The 18509-nt window shown below is 39.1% G+C and overlaps 1 protein-coding gene across 1 annotated transcript in view; it reads right to left on the bottom strand.

Moving 5' to 3' along the window:
- The window catches only part of SCUBE1 (signal peptide, CUB domain, EGF-like 1), a 220390-nt gene that overhangs the window by 71731 nt on the left and 130150 nt on the right, over positions 1 to 18509 (bottom strand). The window contains exon 8 of the mRNA XM_009332799.1: positions 4294 to 4410. Within this exon, the coding sequence (XP_009331074.1) occupies positions 4294 to 4410 (117 nt within the window). The remainder of the gene's footprint in view (positions 1 to 4293; positions 4411 to 18509) is intronic.

Raw genomic sequence — 18509 nt, 5'->3', positions numbered from 1 at the left:
GGACCACAGAACCCCTGATATGCAGGGGGATATTAAATATTAATTTAATTAATATTTAATATAGGGGATATTAAAAAGTGGGTAGGAGGCAATGAGCAATAAGCATCCTGGGCCACTGTGTCTTTTAATCCTCTGGCTCCCTTTCTGTCTGCATTAGCTGACTTCTGTGGGGTGACTTGGTAGCCATTTAAGGAAATGAACTCCACTGTTTCGTCATGTGTAGCACAATAATCGACAGCAGCAAATGAACTCAGCATCAAGCTGGGATCACCCAGTTACAGTGGTAGGAGAAATTAAATAGCATTAATTGGAGGGAGAATATGGAACTCTTTCTGCCTGGGATGTGTCTCTTCTCTTAGCTGACAAAAGCCTCCATGGTTTGGCTTATTAAGAGCCAAGTTGATAGGAAAGCTGAAGGGAAAAAAGGAACATTCTCCATTGTGTGCCAACCTAGCTGAGGGAAGACTTGAGTTTGAGACTGACTTTTAAAGAACAGCAAAAGGTTAATGAATTTTTATCCCAGCCACCATTAGTACATCTGAAGGTCCCTCTAACTAGACCACAGACAGCACTTTTCCTCTTATTTCACTATGAGATCAGGTAAGTAATATATGTAAGGGAGAAAAAATCTGAGATAAAAAAGATTTTTCCAACTTCCAGAAGCCAAAACAATCTTGGGCTACAGTAGTCTTCCTACAGGCTATGCAGCTACCTGTACATATTCCATGTTAAAACTTTCTCCACAACAATTTTTTTTTCCTATTTTATTGACACTTGATATAAACCAGACTGCACTCTGCATTAACAAAAGGAGCTTGATTCTTTGAGGTACAATGAACTCTCATTTCCCACTGAGCCTATGAAAGAGGTTGACACGCAAAACTGCTGAAGGTAGGTCCCCTGTATTACTTGGAAATTGCCTTCCTGCACCATCCATTCTCTGATACATTGGGAAAGGGCCAGGAGAAATACCAGAGTTTCAGTCCTGACTCAGTTCTGTACTCCGTGATTTGAATCCATCCCAGCTTTTATGATAGAACTATAGAATATGAAATATGATATTGCAAACAAAGTCTAGGACAATTAGTTACATTTAATAGGGTTTATTTGCCATCTTTTGGCAAATAAAGCATGTTTGCATATATTCTTTCTTAAAAAATTGCCTGTCCTTTTGTATGTATACTTGCCTTTTTTCTATACTAAACAGTTAATGAAATTCCAAACTACTAAACAAAAACCTGTGAACATTTTGGACAGTAAACTCTTTTTCCCATTGTATGTGCATACAATGCCTAAAGCAGACTAGTCTTGATTTTTGAACAGAACTATCTGGGAATTATTGTTATTTAGAAAAATAGTATTTTTATTTATTTCATTAATTTAAAAATAAATATGTTCTTTAATTTACCTGATTCCCTTGTAAAAAAAAAAGGAAGAAAAGCGGCAATAGATTTCCATAAAATACCAGTATGGTAAAAGCGCACTATTGAGGAAATCACCTACAAGTGAGCCAGAATTACAGATTAATAAATTACACAATGTCCATGTCAGAGTACTCTAAAGTTCAGATGTTTCTTTGAGTCTTATTTAAGCCTCTTGAATCTAAGCAACTACATAATTTCAAATAGTAGCTGCACTATGTAAAATGTCTTAGAGAGGAAGATGCCAAAATGGACTGAAAAATCGTAGACTTTCCAATAAAAACATTCTTTTTGGTCAACATTATTTGCTAAATTCAAACTAAACATATTAATCATTTTGCTAAACCCACAACTGCATTTTTCAGTTAATATATTAATTATCCCTCCAACTTCTCTCAGCTTTTCTTACATGCCCTGTCTCTCTACTTTCCTTTAATAGATAATGACATACCTTTCTCCCATATTTAGAAATATAATCTCTCTTAAAATGATGCTTCTGTGAAAAACCTCACTTGGATATGCTGTGACATTTGATGGACTTGAAAACTCTGCCCAAGAAAGACAGGATGTGACAGCTGCATGATCCCTGAAGATGCTTTAAAGGGCATCCAATAGATAATCCATTGCTCTTACCACACAGATGTAATGTTACAGCTAGAGGGAACAAAGAACTGTACATATGAAAAATTGTGGGCCAGTCAAATCAAGGAGAGTAAAGAGAAAAAAAAATCAAGGGCGAAAACTTGAGCTGATCACTCTTTTCTTTTGTTTCCTATAGAACTCAGAGGAAGGAAAATGTGCACACTGAATTTCCCCACCCCAGCCTTTTCTAGGCTTTACCTATAAGCACGAGGAGCCAGGAAGGCATCAATGTCACTCCACCAAAATGCTCACTTTTGCGCTCAGAAGATGTAAATCTTAGAGAGCAGTCTTGACTAAGGGCTGCCTGCAAAAGCTACGGAAGAAGCTTCATGGTCAGTTTAAGTGCAGGATCCTTTGTGCACAGATTTAAATGGGAAGTTACTTTAGCTTCAGGGAAACAGAATCTAGCCCAGAAATCTCACAGTGCAATATATTAGATAAATATTTTTAATTCCAGTTAAATTAAATGCAAAACATATATTTTACCATTTTATGATGAAGAGTATTTCCTAAAATGTCAATAAAGGTTAAAAAGAAATGGCCTGGTTGGCTTGTCAAACCATGGGAGTTAATTTCCAGTTGCTGCTTATTTTAAGAAAGAATCTGCAGCATCAAAAAAATACAGATTCTGTTTCTCATATTTTCTTCTCATAAAAAGGGGGAAAAGAAAAAAATGTGAAAGAGCTTAGAGCTAGGGTATTTGGTTTGAGGATCAAAGTTGAATATTTCATTTTGTCTGTAGCACTAATTATAGACTTGATTATTATATAAATACTGTTTCATATTAGTTCTATGGCCAAACTCCTAAATTTAGAATTAATCTTTTTTTTTCATGATGCAGTTTCAATAATAAACATTATGATCAAGTCTAGGTGTATGTTACAGTATTAAAATGCCTTCTTTTTAAGCACTCGGTGGAATCACTATTACTGGTCTGCTATGGCTTAGCTAGTCTGCCTGTAAAAATGAAGATTGTTTTTATGTGGCTTGAACTAAAACGACTGATTTTTGATGTGTGCTCACCCTTAACTATTAACATTGTGTGCAATGGCAGCTTAAATGTTTTATTTTCAAATAAACAGGCAAATGGACTGTTATTTCTATAAATACTAACAGGATCATGCCCAAGCACTGGGATTTTTCAGCCTGGAGCAAGAGGAAACCACACATTTTCTGTTTATTTTTGTGGGTTTTACTATTTTAAGTAACATCAAGCCCTGGACTGAAGAAATTCTGACATTTCTGGTTACTTTGAAGGAAAAAAGTCCCAATAGTTTCTTAGCAAGTTAGGTCAACGTGCTAAGTCACCGAGTGATAAAAAAGCATTCTCTGTGACAACAGTATATGCGATGTCCTCCTGGATGTCCCTCACCAAGTCTCTTGCAATGGAGCTCAAAAGAAATACATAGGAAGATGGGAAAATGGTTGATGGAGGGCCTGGTCCTACTAACACGTATCTAAATCTACTCAAGTGCATAGTGCCATTAAGTGTGATTCTGCAGGGATATTCCCTGTCTCCTTAACTGAGAACAGATGTTGACAGTGATATCAGATGCTCTTTTCTGTTCTCTCTTCCCCTGACCTCAGTTTTAACACACTCATGAAGGACAAAATGCCAAGGTTCTTGTGCTGCCTTTGGAACAGTAAAATCTGAGCATCAGCTGTACGGTTTAGACCTGTGCACCAGTAAATGCTGTTCTGGTTTTCCTTTGTAGCTGGCTACTTATGTTTTGAAGGGGCAGAAATGGACAATTGTCTGGGTTTTTTCAGCAATACCTCTGCACCTTTTGCTTGGCTTCGCTTAGTAATAACCAGTTGATTATCTGCAGGTAACAAAGTACTGGTTGAGAATTTTAACTCGCTTTTTGAATAGACCAATTCAGACACCATTAGATGACTGAAGTTTTACAAGGGTATCAGACTATCCTTTGAAACTGAAGGCTTTTTGCAGCCCGGAGTTGTTCCTCTAAATCTCTGGTCAGTTTGAAACAGTTTGACCTCTGTATCTCATTTCTCTGCAGTAATAAAACCCTTTAATAAATAGAGAGAAAAATGATTGAAATAGGTAAATACAGAAAAATTAGGGAAGGAGAAAGCTAATGAACTCAATTGCAATCACTATGCCAGTATTACCTTAACTTAAAAGTATTGATTAAATAACTGAATATTTACATCTTGTACTGGAACCGCTGAAGGCAAATGATGCATTGCAAAGCAAACAGAAGCTGACCTTTGCACGTTTTCCCATCAGGCTGCAGGGTAAATCCAACGGGGCAACTGCATCGTACCCCTGTCGCGGTATCCTTGCAAGTCCGATCACAGCCTCCATTATTGACAGCACATGTTTCTGCAGAATGAAAGAAAAAGAGAGAGAGAGAGAGGGAGAAAGGGAGTGTAATGAAATGTTCTGGGGGAGGGGAGAGGCACCGACTCTTCGGGGCAATATTACAACATTATGAAAGCAGTCTAAGTTTAAGCAAGCCAACTGAAGCAAGCTCTCAAGGTCATCAGGGCCCATGTACTGGTTTTGACTAGTAAATCATTTCCACAGTCATGATTTCTTTCTCCCCCCAAACTGGTGTTTTTATTTATTATGTTTAGTTAGTGCTTTTGAACTGTCTTAGACAATAGGATGGGTTATTACACATGAAACAAGTTTAAAAAGAAAAAAAGTGATTGCCTTTAAAAGCAGAACCAAACATTCAGTCTGTTTCGTATCAGTCAATGTCTAGCCGAGGCTTTTTAACGTTCATTTTTTAAAATGATGTTGTAGGCATAATGAACTTTAAAAAGCAGTAGAAAGCAAAGCAGAGTGCTAGACTTGGAACTGAGAATTTAAAATCCTTAGTTAAGAAAGAGTTAATGGAAAATGAACTACATATATCACTTTGACAAGAATCTACATGCCCAATCTGTTCTTACTGAACTACAAGCAAAAGGCATCTGGGTTTTGTCCACTTAAAGCTTTTTGCAAATTGAAAGGAGTTTGGAGTGGGTGGGAGGGCATAATTGAGGTCACTGAACCCATTCCAAGCTGTGTCATTGAAATTTCCCAGTGCTTGTAGTATGTAGAAGGGTGGCTGGGCAAACACAGGCAAGAGAAAGCTGCAATACTTCTGAGCTTTTACAACAGTGGGCAATGACTATTAGGTACCACTACATTAAAAAAAAAATCTTCAACTTCACTACAGAAAAAGCAAAAACCCGTCCCTCATTGCCATTATTTTCTGTTACTTGTGTGTGCACATGCGCACACCGTACACATACATATGCACACATACCCACACACACATCCATAAAATAGATAAAAGGCAAGTGAAATGATTAACTTTGCTTTGATCCAGAGAATAGAGTGGATGTAAGGATGTCAATTTAGCATGTCAGTTTGAACTGTGCATTTATCTGAAAAGTATTTACTTCAGAGAGCAAGTCCTTTTAATAGTATCTTTTTCAGTTGCTCTGGCTTTGATTAAATTAAAATACTCCCCTGCCCCCCAAGACTGCCATTATTCTACTCAGCTCACCTCATTCTGGCTTTCCCTAAAGAGGCTTTGTCATTACCTACTCAGATTTACAGACTCCTGTTGCTGAATATTCACAGTCTGTGTCACAATTGTACCCTGTGGACAGGGTCTGACAATAAGCTATAGGATATGCTAATCGGGAATTGCCTTAGAAGAGTACATTCCTCAAAAATTATTTACACAGAACAGAAAAGGCTTTATCTTTCAATTGACTAATACTAGAAGATTTTTATTTTAAAGTAGCCTCTGCTAATGCCCTCAAGGTGAACTTAGACTGGCCCTTTGGAGGGACTTCACTGCTTCAAAGTAAGAGGAAAAAAGTGTAACTGTTTTTTTTTCCTTTTGCACTGGCACAGTCCTCTTCATCAGCTGTGGAATAAGCTGCTGGCACTTATGAACAAATGAAAGCAAGGGGTTGGGGCACACATGCATTAACAGCATGGGACAGAACTCTGCCATCCATATACATTCGCACATGCTCTACTAGATAGATTTTAATTTTTTTATGCCATGTGTGCTATGTAATAACATAATGTAGAAAAGGCAATCAGTATACAAATGGATTTGCATATAACTGCCAGCAAGCACAGCTAACAAATGGATTGACATGTTCTCTGGAACAGCTTTCTGAAAATGGAGCTGAGTCTGCAACTCCTTATTTTCAGGCGGAGTTCTTGCTCACCTTAGGTACAACTTGCAGGACCTGAACCTAACTGTTCAAGTAATATAGTTCTGATTGTCATTTACCCCGCTGGGAAGGACTATTTTATAGGCTTAGAGGCTGACGCTGCTGCTTGAAGAATTCTTCTGTAAATGACAATGCTGGCATTTCCATTTGTCTGTGAATGTATGTGTGTGTCCTCATAGGCCAACATATCAAATGATTTTATGTTTCAGAGAAGGGAAAAAGTTTCAGGTAATTTAAAGCTTTTTTACTTGGGTACAGTTTAATGGTAGGATGATTTGCCAGGAGTAAAGAGTTAAGGTCAAAAAACAGGAAAAAGTGCTGAAGATGTACGTTTGGCATAGCACTGCAAAGAGCAGTAAGTCTTACGTTAGCAGATTAACTTCGGCATATGAAGAGTCCTTTATTGCAGTTCATCAACACGAGAAGAACATAAGCAGTAATATTTCTGCTTTCTGGATGACATCCAGTGAAAATGAATAGACACAACAATTTTTTTTTCCCATGGCATGGATGACTGGATCTATAGGGTAAGGGTCATTCAGTGAACAAGAGTTATTTCTATGTATAGAGGGAATCAAGCCAGCTTTTCTTATTTTCACAAAGATTTAGTAAAACAAACCAAAAAGAATAAATACCCTTCAACTTTGCTGGTGACTCTGACTTTAATACATGACGAACTTTAACAGAATGAAGATCCAAGTGAGCAAGAGGACATCTGACAGTACCTCTAACATTTTGGATAATCAGAGAGATGTATTGATGAAATTCCTTAAACTCAAGGTCGTGAGAAAACATTGGTAAAAGAAAGCAAACGTGAATAGCAGAATGTGGGAAAGAGGTGTTACGAGCTACATCAAATAGAATAGCTGAGGCCTATATACAACATAAACTGAAGCGCGTCACCACCTGCGTTTCTGTTAGAAACGACTTCAACTCATTCTTCACCTCACCACTATCAAACTTTAGTATGTATTTGAAATGCAAATACAAGTTTTAGGTCTCAAATAAAGAGCAAAAGCAAATTACTTATTTCCAAGCTATCACATTGAAGAAGCTATACTTATATAGAAGGGAAAGAATGGATGTTCAAAATTTGGGTCAGATCTTCATGGCGATATTGATCCTACAGACCATTTTCCACTGTTTTTTCCTCTGTGAAAGGCAACATCAGCATATTTATTACTTTTTTTTTCTTCAGATTTTTTGGCACGTTTCTCATGTTTTTTGTTCTGATGAAGGAGCAAAAAAAGAACTGGAAGACACAAATAAAGCACTGTCATGTAACTGACATTTAGATTCCTTCTGAATTATGATAAAGCTCATAATTTGAAACTATTAGACTTTACTGTGAATTTAAAGTGATGTTTGCAGCACCACTTATATCCTTATTGAATTCCCACTAGAAAACTCAGACAGAACCAGGGATCTAAAGAAAAAGGACATCTATTTACATAAGGCAGTCTGAGACAGCTTACACTGTGTTTTTCCACTGTAAGCTCCTAATTCTGGAACAATCTCTCATGTATCTGCTCCCTGGATCTGTAAAGTAACCAAAATCATTACCAACATGCTATACCTATGGTTTACTCAATTAGGATATTTATTGTTTTAACAATAGTCCATTGTACTATGGGATATGCACTGCTTCTGGATATTAAAATATCCTATTAAAAAGCACAAGCTTGAGCTGTTGGTCCTTCAGCACTGGATCAGGAAGTTGACTAAGTTACCAGGTGAAGTTACATGGGTATTCAGTCCTTTAATATGTCATTTAAGTGTCTGCAAGGGTTTAGCAGTGAAAGATCAGTTCTCCAGGTTCTAGTTCTGAAGTTTTTGAACTAAAGCAGAATCTCTACCAGGTGGCAATAGAACCTGGTCACTTTCTTAAAAAGAAGACTGGCACCAGACAGGATTTATTTGGCTTTGAATACTGTTAAATGCCTGAAACTCTGAACATGTGTCATGGTTTGGGAACATTTCTGAAAACCTAAATTTCAGCTTATTTTATGAACCAGGTAAACATAACCATTCAAAATGTAAGCTTCTATTCAAATCTGGTAGTGGCTAATTATTTCATAAAGCCGTTGAAAAACTGCCTCGAAGACAGGTGTCTCCAAAATCTGCCTCCAATTTTTGTGACTTCATTTTATCTCTATGATCAAAAGAACATGATGTGATTTTAAGGGTATTGCTCAAAATCAGGCAAAACTTGGGATCTTTATTAATCACTTTGGCAGCCTAGGACAATTTGAACTAAGATCCAAAACAATGTTTTAGGAACTGAGATACAGTGCAAAGCAGAACAAACTTATATAGGTCTATGCGACTAGAATGGATACCTCTGAAGATCATACAGTAAATGTCTTAGTGAAGTCACTCTATAATCTTTGATAAGTCATGAGGACAGAGTAGAGTTTCTGATGACTGGACAAGGTAAACATCAAGAAAAGCAAGAGGGGGGATCTGGGGAACTACTGGCCAGCCAGCCTCACATCAGACCCCCGTAAGTTTATGGAGCAAATCATCCTGGAAGCCATTTGCAAGCACGTGAAAGTCAAGAAGATGACTGGGAATGGCCAGCATCGACTTACTGAGGACAAATCACGCCTGATTAACCTGATTGCCTTCTACAATGACATGACTTACACTGTGGATAAGGGGAGAGTTGTGGATGTTTTTCACCTTAAGTTTAGCATGTGCTTTGACATGGTCTGTATACATAGTATGGCCACCGTGGTGAGAGAGAAACTGGATAAGTGGATAATAACAGGGAGTGGAAAATTGGCTGGACACCTGGACTCAAAGGACTGAATCAGCAGTACAGTCCAACTGGCAGTCTGTCAATAGTGCTATCCCTCAGCCTCAGCTAGTGATATTAGGGCCAATACTGCCCAATGTCTCTACTAACAACCCAGACATGGGATGGATGGCACTTTCTGCAAATTTGTGGATGATACCAAATTGGGTGAGTGGTCAATACACCACAGAGCTGGGCTGCTATTCAGAGGGACCTTAACAGATTGGAAAAAATGGCCTGAGGGGAACATTATGAGCTCCAATGAAGGCAAACCCCAGTCCTGCATATGGGATGGAATAATCTCATACAACAGAACAGGCTTAGAATTGACTGGCTAGAAGGCAATTTTGGAGAAAAACCTGGGGTCCCTCATGGACAAGTTGAATGGAATTCAGCAGTGTTTCCTTAAGGCAAAGAAGGCCAACAATACCCTGGCTTGTATTAGTAAGAGTACAAGCAGAAGGTCAAGAGAAGTGACCCTAGCCCTCTATTTGGTGCTTGGAGTAACAACATCTGGAGTGCTGTGTCCAGTTCTGGGCACTCCAGTGCAAGAAAGACATGGACGTACTAGAGCAAATTCAGTGGAGGTCTACCAAGATCGTGTTTAGGGGGCTGGAACACATGATGAGGCTGAGAAGCTGAGAGCTGTTCAGCCTTAACAAGAGAATGCTCAGAGGAGATCTTATTTCTGTCTACAGCTAACTAATGGGACAGTATAAAGAAGATGGAACAAGACTTTTCTTGGAGGCGCACAGTGGAAGGACAAGAGGCAACAAACAGAAGTTAGAATACGGGAAATTCCAGCTTGATACAAGGTAAAAATTTTTTACCATGAGGGTGGTCAAACACAGGAACAGCTTCCCTAGGAAGCTGTAAAATCTATGTCCTTGGAGATATTCAAAACTCAGCTGGACATGGCCCTGAGCAACCTGGTATAGTTGCCCTTTCTTTGAGCAGGAAGTTGGATTAGATGACCTTCAGAGGCCCCTTCCAACTTACATGAGTCTACGATTCAATGAAACTGATTCACATATCCTACAGAGACTAAAGAATCTGAGTTTCACTTTTACTTTATTTCTGATAAAGAATACTGGAGGAGAAGAGCGAGAAGGGAAGTACCATGAACACAGCAAGCAGCATGTCAAATCTAAGAGCACAGTTCATGTCTACTCAGTGTCCTATTCAAGCTCAAGAGCTCTTTGGAATCTGATACATTCATATCACCCATACATACCTGATACATCTAGTACCACCAATGATACTAAACTAGGAGGAGCTATGGACTCCCTCAAGGGTAGAGAGGCCTTACAGAGAGATCTGGATAGACTAGAGAGCTGGGCAATCACCAACCGTATGAAATTTAACAAGAGCAAGTGCAGGGTTCTCCACCTGGAATGGGATAATTCTGGTTATACATAGAAATTGGGGGATGAGAGGCTGGAGAACTGCCCTGTGGAAAGAGCTCTGGGGGATTGGGTTGATGGCAAGTTGAATAGGAGTCAACGGTGCCCTGACAGCCAAAGGGGCCAACCGTGTCCTGGGGTGCATCAAGCACAGCATCGCTAGCTGGTCGAGAGAGGTGATTGTCCCACTCTACACTGATTGTCCCACTCTACACTGCTCTGGTGCGGCCCCGCCTCGAGTACTGTGTGCAGTTTTGGGCACCTCAATGTAAGAAGGACATCAGACTATTAGAGTGTGTCCAGAAGAGGGCGGACAAGATGGTGAAAGGCCTCAAGGGCAAGACTTAGGAGGAGTGACTGAGGTCATTTGGCTTGTTCAGCTTGGAGAAGAGAAGGCTGAGGGGTGACCTCATAGCAGTCTATAACTTCCTCAAGGTGGGCAGGAGAGGGGGTGTGCTGATCTCCTCTCTCTGGTGACCAGCAATGGGACACGAGGAAATGGAAAGAGCTGTGTCAGGGGAAGTTCAGATTGGCCATTAGGAAAAGGTTCTTCATGGAGAGGGTGGTCGGTCCCTGGAACAGGCTCCCCAGGGAAGTGGTCACAGCACAAAGCCTGTCAGAGTTCAAGGAGCGTCTGGATGATGCTTTTGGTCATATAGTTTTAGGTAGTCCTGCGAAGAGCACGGAGTTGGACTCAATAATCCTTATGGGTCCCTTCCAACCTGAGATATTCTATGATTATATGATATTTCCAACAGGAAATGTTCATGTTCAGAAAGTTGGAGCATGGAAGTAGAGACCTAAATTTCTTCCCTACATTCCCATAAGCTGCTATGTCACCCTTGGCAAATTACTTGCGCTGGAGCTCACAAGAAATTTTGTGATATATTGGTCTCCTCATGTAAAATAGATGCAGTATTTCCTATACTCATAAGATCTTTTGAAATTCATTAGCACACATGGTCTATAAATATAAAATACCATTGTTTTTATTGCTACCAATAGTACAGAAATTACTACCAATAGTACCAAAATTAAAAGCAAGACTTGACACTCTCAACCCTTAATTTACTTTTTGCCCTGATAATATTTATTCCCCTGTAAATGTAACTTTTTACAGGGATAAGAGAATTTCATCTTTTCTATCCACTCTTAAATTCCGTTAGATTAGCATAATACACAACAGGATTAATATGAAAACGCATTATATAACAGAAAGGTTGGTGTCTTTGTTTTGTCTTAACCAAAGTCAGTCATTTTGGATTGGCTCTAATTATATTCTATTTAAAAAATTAATCCCATAAACTCTGGAATGTGTGCATATACCTGCACCTATATGCAAAACTCTGCTTTCCCAGTCTCAGTCAACTTGCTAAAACATGTGATATACTGTTCAGTGGGATAAAAAATTGCTTAAGATAACATAAATATTCAAATTATTCTCTTAAAAGATAAAAAGATTTTAAAAACTTAAAGATGCTGTACATGTGTACAAGGAATGAAATGGACAAGTAACAAAGTGATCAATCATATTTTTTAAGAAGACCTAAACCAAAATAAGCTTCTTTGGGTGGTAGGCAAGAAGGTAATTTTAGAAAGAGGCAAGCATTCTCTTTGTACTGTAAAGGTGTAATCCTGCCCGTCACACAAGAAGGCTGAGCCAGCTGGCAGTGACAAAGAGCCCTCAGGAAAAGATGTTGAATATAACTTGGGCTTGTACTATTACTGTCTAAAAGCACAAATGCCATTTTGCAGTCACTGTGCCATTGTGCAGGCCACTGAGATACCAGTCAATGTAGTGTATTTCTACCATGTTGACGTGTGCTGCTGTATCCTGAGCAAGATACAAGACAGACGAGTGCTATGTGGATCTCTGCACGAAGGAGGATGATCTTAATTTCATGTTATGCCCAGAATGTATAAAACGCATAGAAATATTGCACTAGGGATCAGTGTCACTTCCCTTTGTCTGATCAATATGCAGCTGTATCACAAAAAGCCTTTCAGCCACCAGACATGAAAGCAAAACCAAGCCATCTAGCATCAAGGTGTTTCCTTTGTGGATATGGAGAAGTGATTCTCTGATCTTTTCTGTTACCCAGCATGGCAGTTTGCAGTCAACAAGATCCAGAAGCCCTATTTGTTTTCCAACTCTTGATCATGATTGGAAAGAGCGGAGAACAACTGTAAATGAAAGAGCTGTTTTCAATAATGTGTGTATAAACGTGCAAAGAAGCCTTAACAGAAGACCAAAAGTGGCCAGCTGTAGTGAAAGCAAAAGAAGTCATATATAGCCTCAAGTGAAAATGGAGAGGGAAGCCACTTAAGTCATCACCTACATTCAAGGAAGTCCTGCAGCAGCTGCTGTCTTGATCATCTATCTCTTAGGAAAAGCATGAGAGGGACAGTCAACGGCACCTTCTTCCACAGAAGAAGTTGTTCTTGGAAGAAATGAAATGAAAAAAATTCTGTATAGCTAATGATTGCCATCTCCTCTGAATCAGAGAGGAAGGTTAGACTGACCTCCTGTCTTAAGGCCTTGGGCAGAGGAAAAGGATTTTTCGCAGCAACAGGTAGGCAATAGAAGATTAGGTTTGGTCACATCTGTAGGTTTATGACATCAAACTCCAAAGACAGTGAAATCCATACACTGCAAAATGTGCAGCGTGTGCCCTCTTTACTCACTAATTAACACAAATTAGTAATTAGTAACTGGTTTGAAGGTAATTGCTCTTGGAAACATGGAGAGGCAGGTTTGTGCTGATTCTCAAATTTAAAAGGCCATTGAGGTGTTTAATGCTGTCCAAAGACACAAATCTGGGCAATGTCTGACTTTAAGACAAAAGGGAAAAGAAGGAATAGCAGTCCCCCAAAACAAAGAATGTTTTCTAAGTTTGCCAAATTTCTGTAAACCATTTAGGTCTTATGTGGTAAGAGGTAAGTACAGCTGAAAGGAAGACACGAAAGGGGAAGAATGCTTGTTTTCCCTACCTAGTTTCTATGATTGGCCAGATAATAACACTGACCATAGGGCAAGTTAAAGCAAACTAGCATTTCAACTGGCTTTCATTTGGAATTCATTTGCAGTAACCTAAAGCTCACTAGGGTCAGCAGAAATAGGGTGGTTGGGCTTTGCTCCCAAAATCTGTACCACATTAGAGAAGCTTATTTTGACCCAACTTTTATGCCAGCCAAAGAGCAATTAATGACAGAGCAGTCTGGAGCTGTGAATTCAGAGTAGCTATCAGGTTCTATCAAGTAGGTCATAGCCAAAGCAAAGTAATGAGTAATAATACTCAAGAGTGTAATCGTATCTACTTCTACACTTGGTCTGAATTTTGCACAAGATCTGAACACAGTATCTTATGCTCAGAATAACTGTCTTAAATTCAGGGCTCAGACACATGAACGAGTCAACCTTGATGTAACTGAAAGCTAAAGGTTGCAAGCAGAATGGCAGCTTTAGAGCACTCACTGTTTTAGCCAGTGCAACTATGAGGTATACAGACTACCTTAGGCCATTTTTTCCTAATGAGGTGCCTGTGAAGTAATATCGGCTGGCAACTGGAGTGGCAAAAAGGGTTAAACTACGAGCAATCTCTGTTCCTCAGCAGATGTGCTGTAACTAAAGCTGTTGTAAACTGCTGCTGTGTCTGAACCAAGAGATAACCTGTTTACCTATCCTAAACACATAAAAATGAGTTGATTTGTCTGTATTTAATTCACAGTGAAACACAAACTGACTCTCCAGGCTATGTGTACAAGACAGGAAAACTTATGTATTTGAACAAGTGAGGAAAGCTTAAGGATACCTGTGAAAGAAAGCCAAATATTTGGCAATCTGTAAGTATGAATACTGAAAAGCTGAAAAATGCCCTGTTAATGTTCATCACCTTGATAGCTATCACAAGAGTTGTCATTCTCTTTTGCTTTATGTCCTGCACCGATTCCCAACAGATTTTACAGTACATCTCAGCAGAAATGAAATTGCAGAACCAGTCCTAGATAGTGCACACAGGATATCAGTGAGTCCTATCTTAAATTTAAACTGGATTTATTTTTTTAAGTAAGATTTCAAAGGAAACTGCCAGGAATTGGGTGATTCTTTTAAGAGGGAAAAAAGTACGTACTCATGATTGTTTTTATTTTGAGAAGGCCTCATCTTAAACCATTAATTGCCATCATCCGTAATGATTCTTTGCATCACTGTAGCATTTTGGAGCCCTCATAAGGACCAACACCAGGACTCCGTTGTGCCAGCTACTATTAAGTTACAGTTACGAAACGGTAATGATGCTAAGGTATTAGAGCAGTTCTATCTGAGGGCCAGATCCTGATCAGCTGAGGAAACCTGAGGCTCCCTCACCTTAAAGAACGTTGAACTCATTCAGTTTAATACAAAAAGTATCTGGAATCAAATTAGCCCATAATTTGTATCTTATCTCCTCTCACACCCGAAAACACTCTTTTGCTCAGTCTGGCTCAAAGGTAGCCTGTGCTGACATCTCATCTGTTTCCTTCACATTGGTATCATAGCACAATCTCCACCAAACATAGCTCTTTCTGAATTCCAGGTATACTGGGTTTTTGCATAGTACACTCCTCCTCTTAACATTTATGTTATATAGGAAAATCTTACAGAAATAATTTTAACCACTAGTGGCAGCACTGCTGTATGCAGGTGAACTGCATGACCATGCCTAACAACAAAGACTATCTAATTGGATAAAAAACCACTCAAAATCCCACTCAAATTCTGACAAAAAATACACAAATTCTGAAAGCCTGAAACTTGGAAGAGATTAAAACTTAACTCAGGAAAGGCAATTTTTTTTTTAAAATATTCTGTTGATTATACAGATGAGCTTGCCTTTAAGTAAGAAGGAATATGCAGTATGAGTAAGAAAGCAATGAGACAGAGAACACATGATAAGACTGCTGCTGCCATCCATAAAAAGAATTTTACTGCAAGCAGCAGTACATGCGGTATATGGCATGAGATCAGGGTACAAGGAGGGACAACAAGCACAAGGAGAAACTGAACACACAACTAAAATATTTGAATTTTCAGTTAAGTGAGAACTATGTTATTCTCATGCAAATTATGCTCTGTGATGCTGAAAGGATAGAGAAAGAGCATTCAGAAGAGTATAATGAAAGAAACAAATAGCTGTGAACAGATGAAGGAGAAACTGAAAGAGCTTCATATTCAGGGAATGAAAAAAGGTGAGACAGAAAGGGTAACTTGCAGTATGTGGAATTCTTCACTCTGTTATGCTTGTCTCCTCACTTCCTTGCAATTTCATGATTGGTAGAATTTTATTTGCATGAAAATAGGATGAGAATTCTGCACTGCCACATACGGAATGTGTGAAGAAACGACTAGGTGAATCTTGCACTGAATCATGAATCCCGCAGCTCTCATTTTAGAAGTTTGATTCTTCTTCAGGGAAAACTACATTTAGGGAACTACTATTTAGGGAATATCGCTTGATAGATTGGATCAGGTGTTTTATAAGCACCACATGAGTCCAGTCTGGTCCCGTAAGAATAGCACTATTAGGTGTGATTGTGGTGCTTTTTCTAAATAGAGAAGCTGCATTTAAGAAAAACTGAAATACTCTGAGCGCTGCGAAGAGCATTATCTCCTGACCTTGGACAAATCCTTTCATTTAAAATGGAAAAGCAAAACAATGGAAGGTATTGGTAGGAATTTTGGATAAGGTCAGAGTCTTTATCATCAGCAAAGAAATGAAGAAAAGGGATTTTTACAGGAAATAGCACACCATTCACAAACTCAGTGAATAAAAGTGACGATAACTCAAGATGAAAGGATCTGCCCTTGGGAGAGAAAGAATGCATGAATGACCTCAGGGATTCCTTCCCCCTGTTTTCTATGATTTCATATAGCAAAGTAGAACTGACAGAAAGAGTTAAAGTGAGGTCCTGGTTTCACAGTTAGTAACAGAGTTAGAGATCCTCCTGGCAATACGCCTGTTAAAAGTATGTTTTAAATGCTTTATTGATTAAAGCACAAAAAGATTGTGATGCATACAGAGCAGCACACTTGGCTTTCTGAGAGTGAGCATTTCTAAGTCAGATAAAAGCCATTCAGAGAAATAAAGACATATTTTAAGTAATTTGAAAGAGTCCTAGGAGGCAGTACAACAAAGCTAGGAACTGAAGTACATACTGAAAAGGTGCTCTTGGCTTAAAGTGACCCTTGGTAGGCTATAACTACGATAGAAGTTAATTGCTTCAGAAGAACACTTAAACAAACACTAGCTTGCCCATCTCCCTGCTCTTCAAGACAAAAAACCAGGAGTAGGATCACCTGGAAACTCTCATTCCATTTTGAAAGAGACCCAAAAATGAAGTCTGCAGTACCCATTTTTAATTCACATTGGAATAAAACAACCTAAGACTTTTGGAAATTTTCTAATGGAAAACCAGAGCTCATAACACTCTTTATTCCAATGGCTTGGTAGTTAGGGCATTACATACCATGTTAGAAACCCAGGTCCCATTTTCTATTCTTTCATGTTTATTGAAATTGAAGAATCCCAAGCCCTTATCAGGCTATCAGTTATCAATACTGGCCACAAGGGTAGAGCACCTTCATGAGGCAATAATGAGTTAGTCCGACTTTACAGCCCAACATTTCCCTTGAACATGGGTGGCAAATCACCATGAAAGGGTCTTCAGTATAATTTCCTCACATTTCAAATGAATGTTCTAACCAGACTACTGTGTACATTCTGTCTCCCTATTTCTGAAGATCATTCCAGGCAAAAGCACTGTGAAAACCAGAGTCTTCCCACAAAACTTTCAGAAAAAAAGAAAGGCTTTTGCCAGAAAACTCTCATCAGATTAAAGGATTTTTTAGGTAAAGAATGCATGGCTTCAGTAAGTTCTACAGTTCTACAGCTCCTTCCTGAGCTGCAAAGGAGCCAAACATGGCTCGACCACAGAGTCCTGAAATTCAGAAAATGGTGGATTTCCATATGAACTACACAATCATTGTGTGTTTTATACAGTAATTCAAGACAGAGGTTTGACTTTGAAGAAGTTATTCACAGTGAACCACCAGAGGAGAGATCTTTGGATGACTGAAAGAATGACTGAGGAAGGTTTCCATATTGATATGATGTCATTTTACACATGGCAGGAGAAAATCACTTTAATTATGACACTCCGGTAATTCTAGTTAACTCTGTGGATTCTATTTTCCTGTAATCAAGAAAGAGCTGTACGTCTCTGTTGAAAAGAAAACGGTGATTCAAAGAGATTAAGTCCTGAAATTCCTAACAAACAAAACACCAGACTGGAGGCAACAGCTTGGGTCAGGTAGGCACAATGGACTAGAAAGTCCACAAGAACAGTTACTCTATGATTCAAAAAAACATAAGCCATAACACCCCCTTGCCGTTCTACCAAGCTTATGGTCTTCAGTAGAAAAGACTATAACCCTCAAATTTCCAGTGTGTCATAGGGAGAGGTAGAAGTAAAAAGACTGCATACTAGAGAAATTAGAAGTTTTTATCTGTTATTCACATGCATGTTCATACAGGGCATAGATCCTTGCAAGTTAAGACCTGAGATTTTTTAGCCTTAAGACCACACAGTCCCATACCATCAGTTCTTCTCAGCTATGGAATCCCAAGAATTTCCAGGTGGACTAGGAGAAAGAAGGGGAGAAGGGTGGCTCACCATATGAACATGCATATGGACAATGCATCTCAAGTAAGTGATCTTGCTTTCTCTTCCCAAGATTATCAATATGAAGTTCACACACTGGGTGTGTGCCCTCTGTAGTCCCTACTTTATGCAAGCTACCTGAAGGAGGAATCTTGATTCATCAGAAATGGGGAATGTAGAAGACTCTTCTGCTAAGAGCTGCATAATGCCCGGAAGCCTCTGTGAGGGGCAACTGCAGAAGCAAGGATGGTGCTTCAGGTGACCTTTCTGCCTTGAACTCCTGGGCAGTATGTTCAGATCAAATCTGATGGTTCTACCTCTGCTCATTAACAATCA

This window comes from Pygoscelis adeliae, unplaced genomic scaffold, assembly GCF_000699105.1.
Source record: "Pygoscelis adeliae isolate BGI_AS28 unplaced genomic scaffold, ASM69910v1 Scaffold38, whole genome shotgun sequence".
Classification (NCBI taxonomy): Eukaryota; Metazoa; Chordata; class Aves; order Sphenisciformes; family Spheniscidae; genus Pygoscelis; species Pygoscelis adeliae.
Note: the sequence above shows the minus strand (reverse complement) of the source record. Positions and strands in the feature narration are given on the sequence as shown.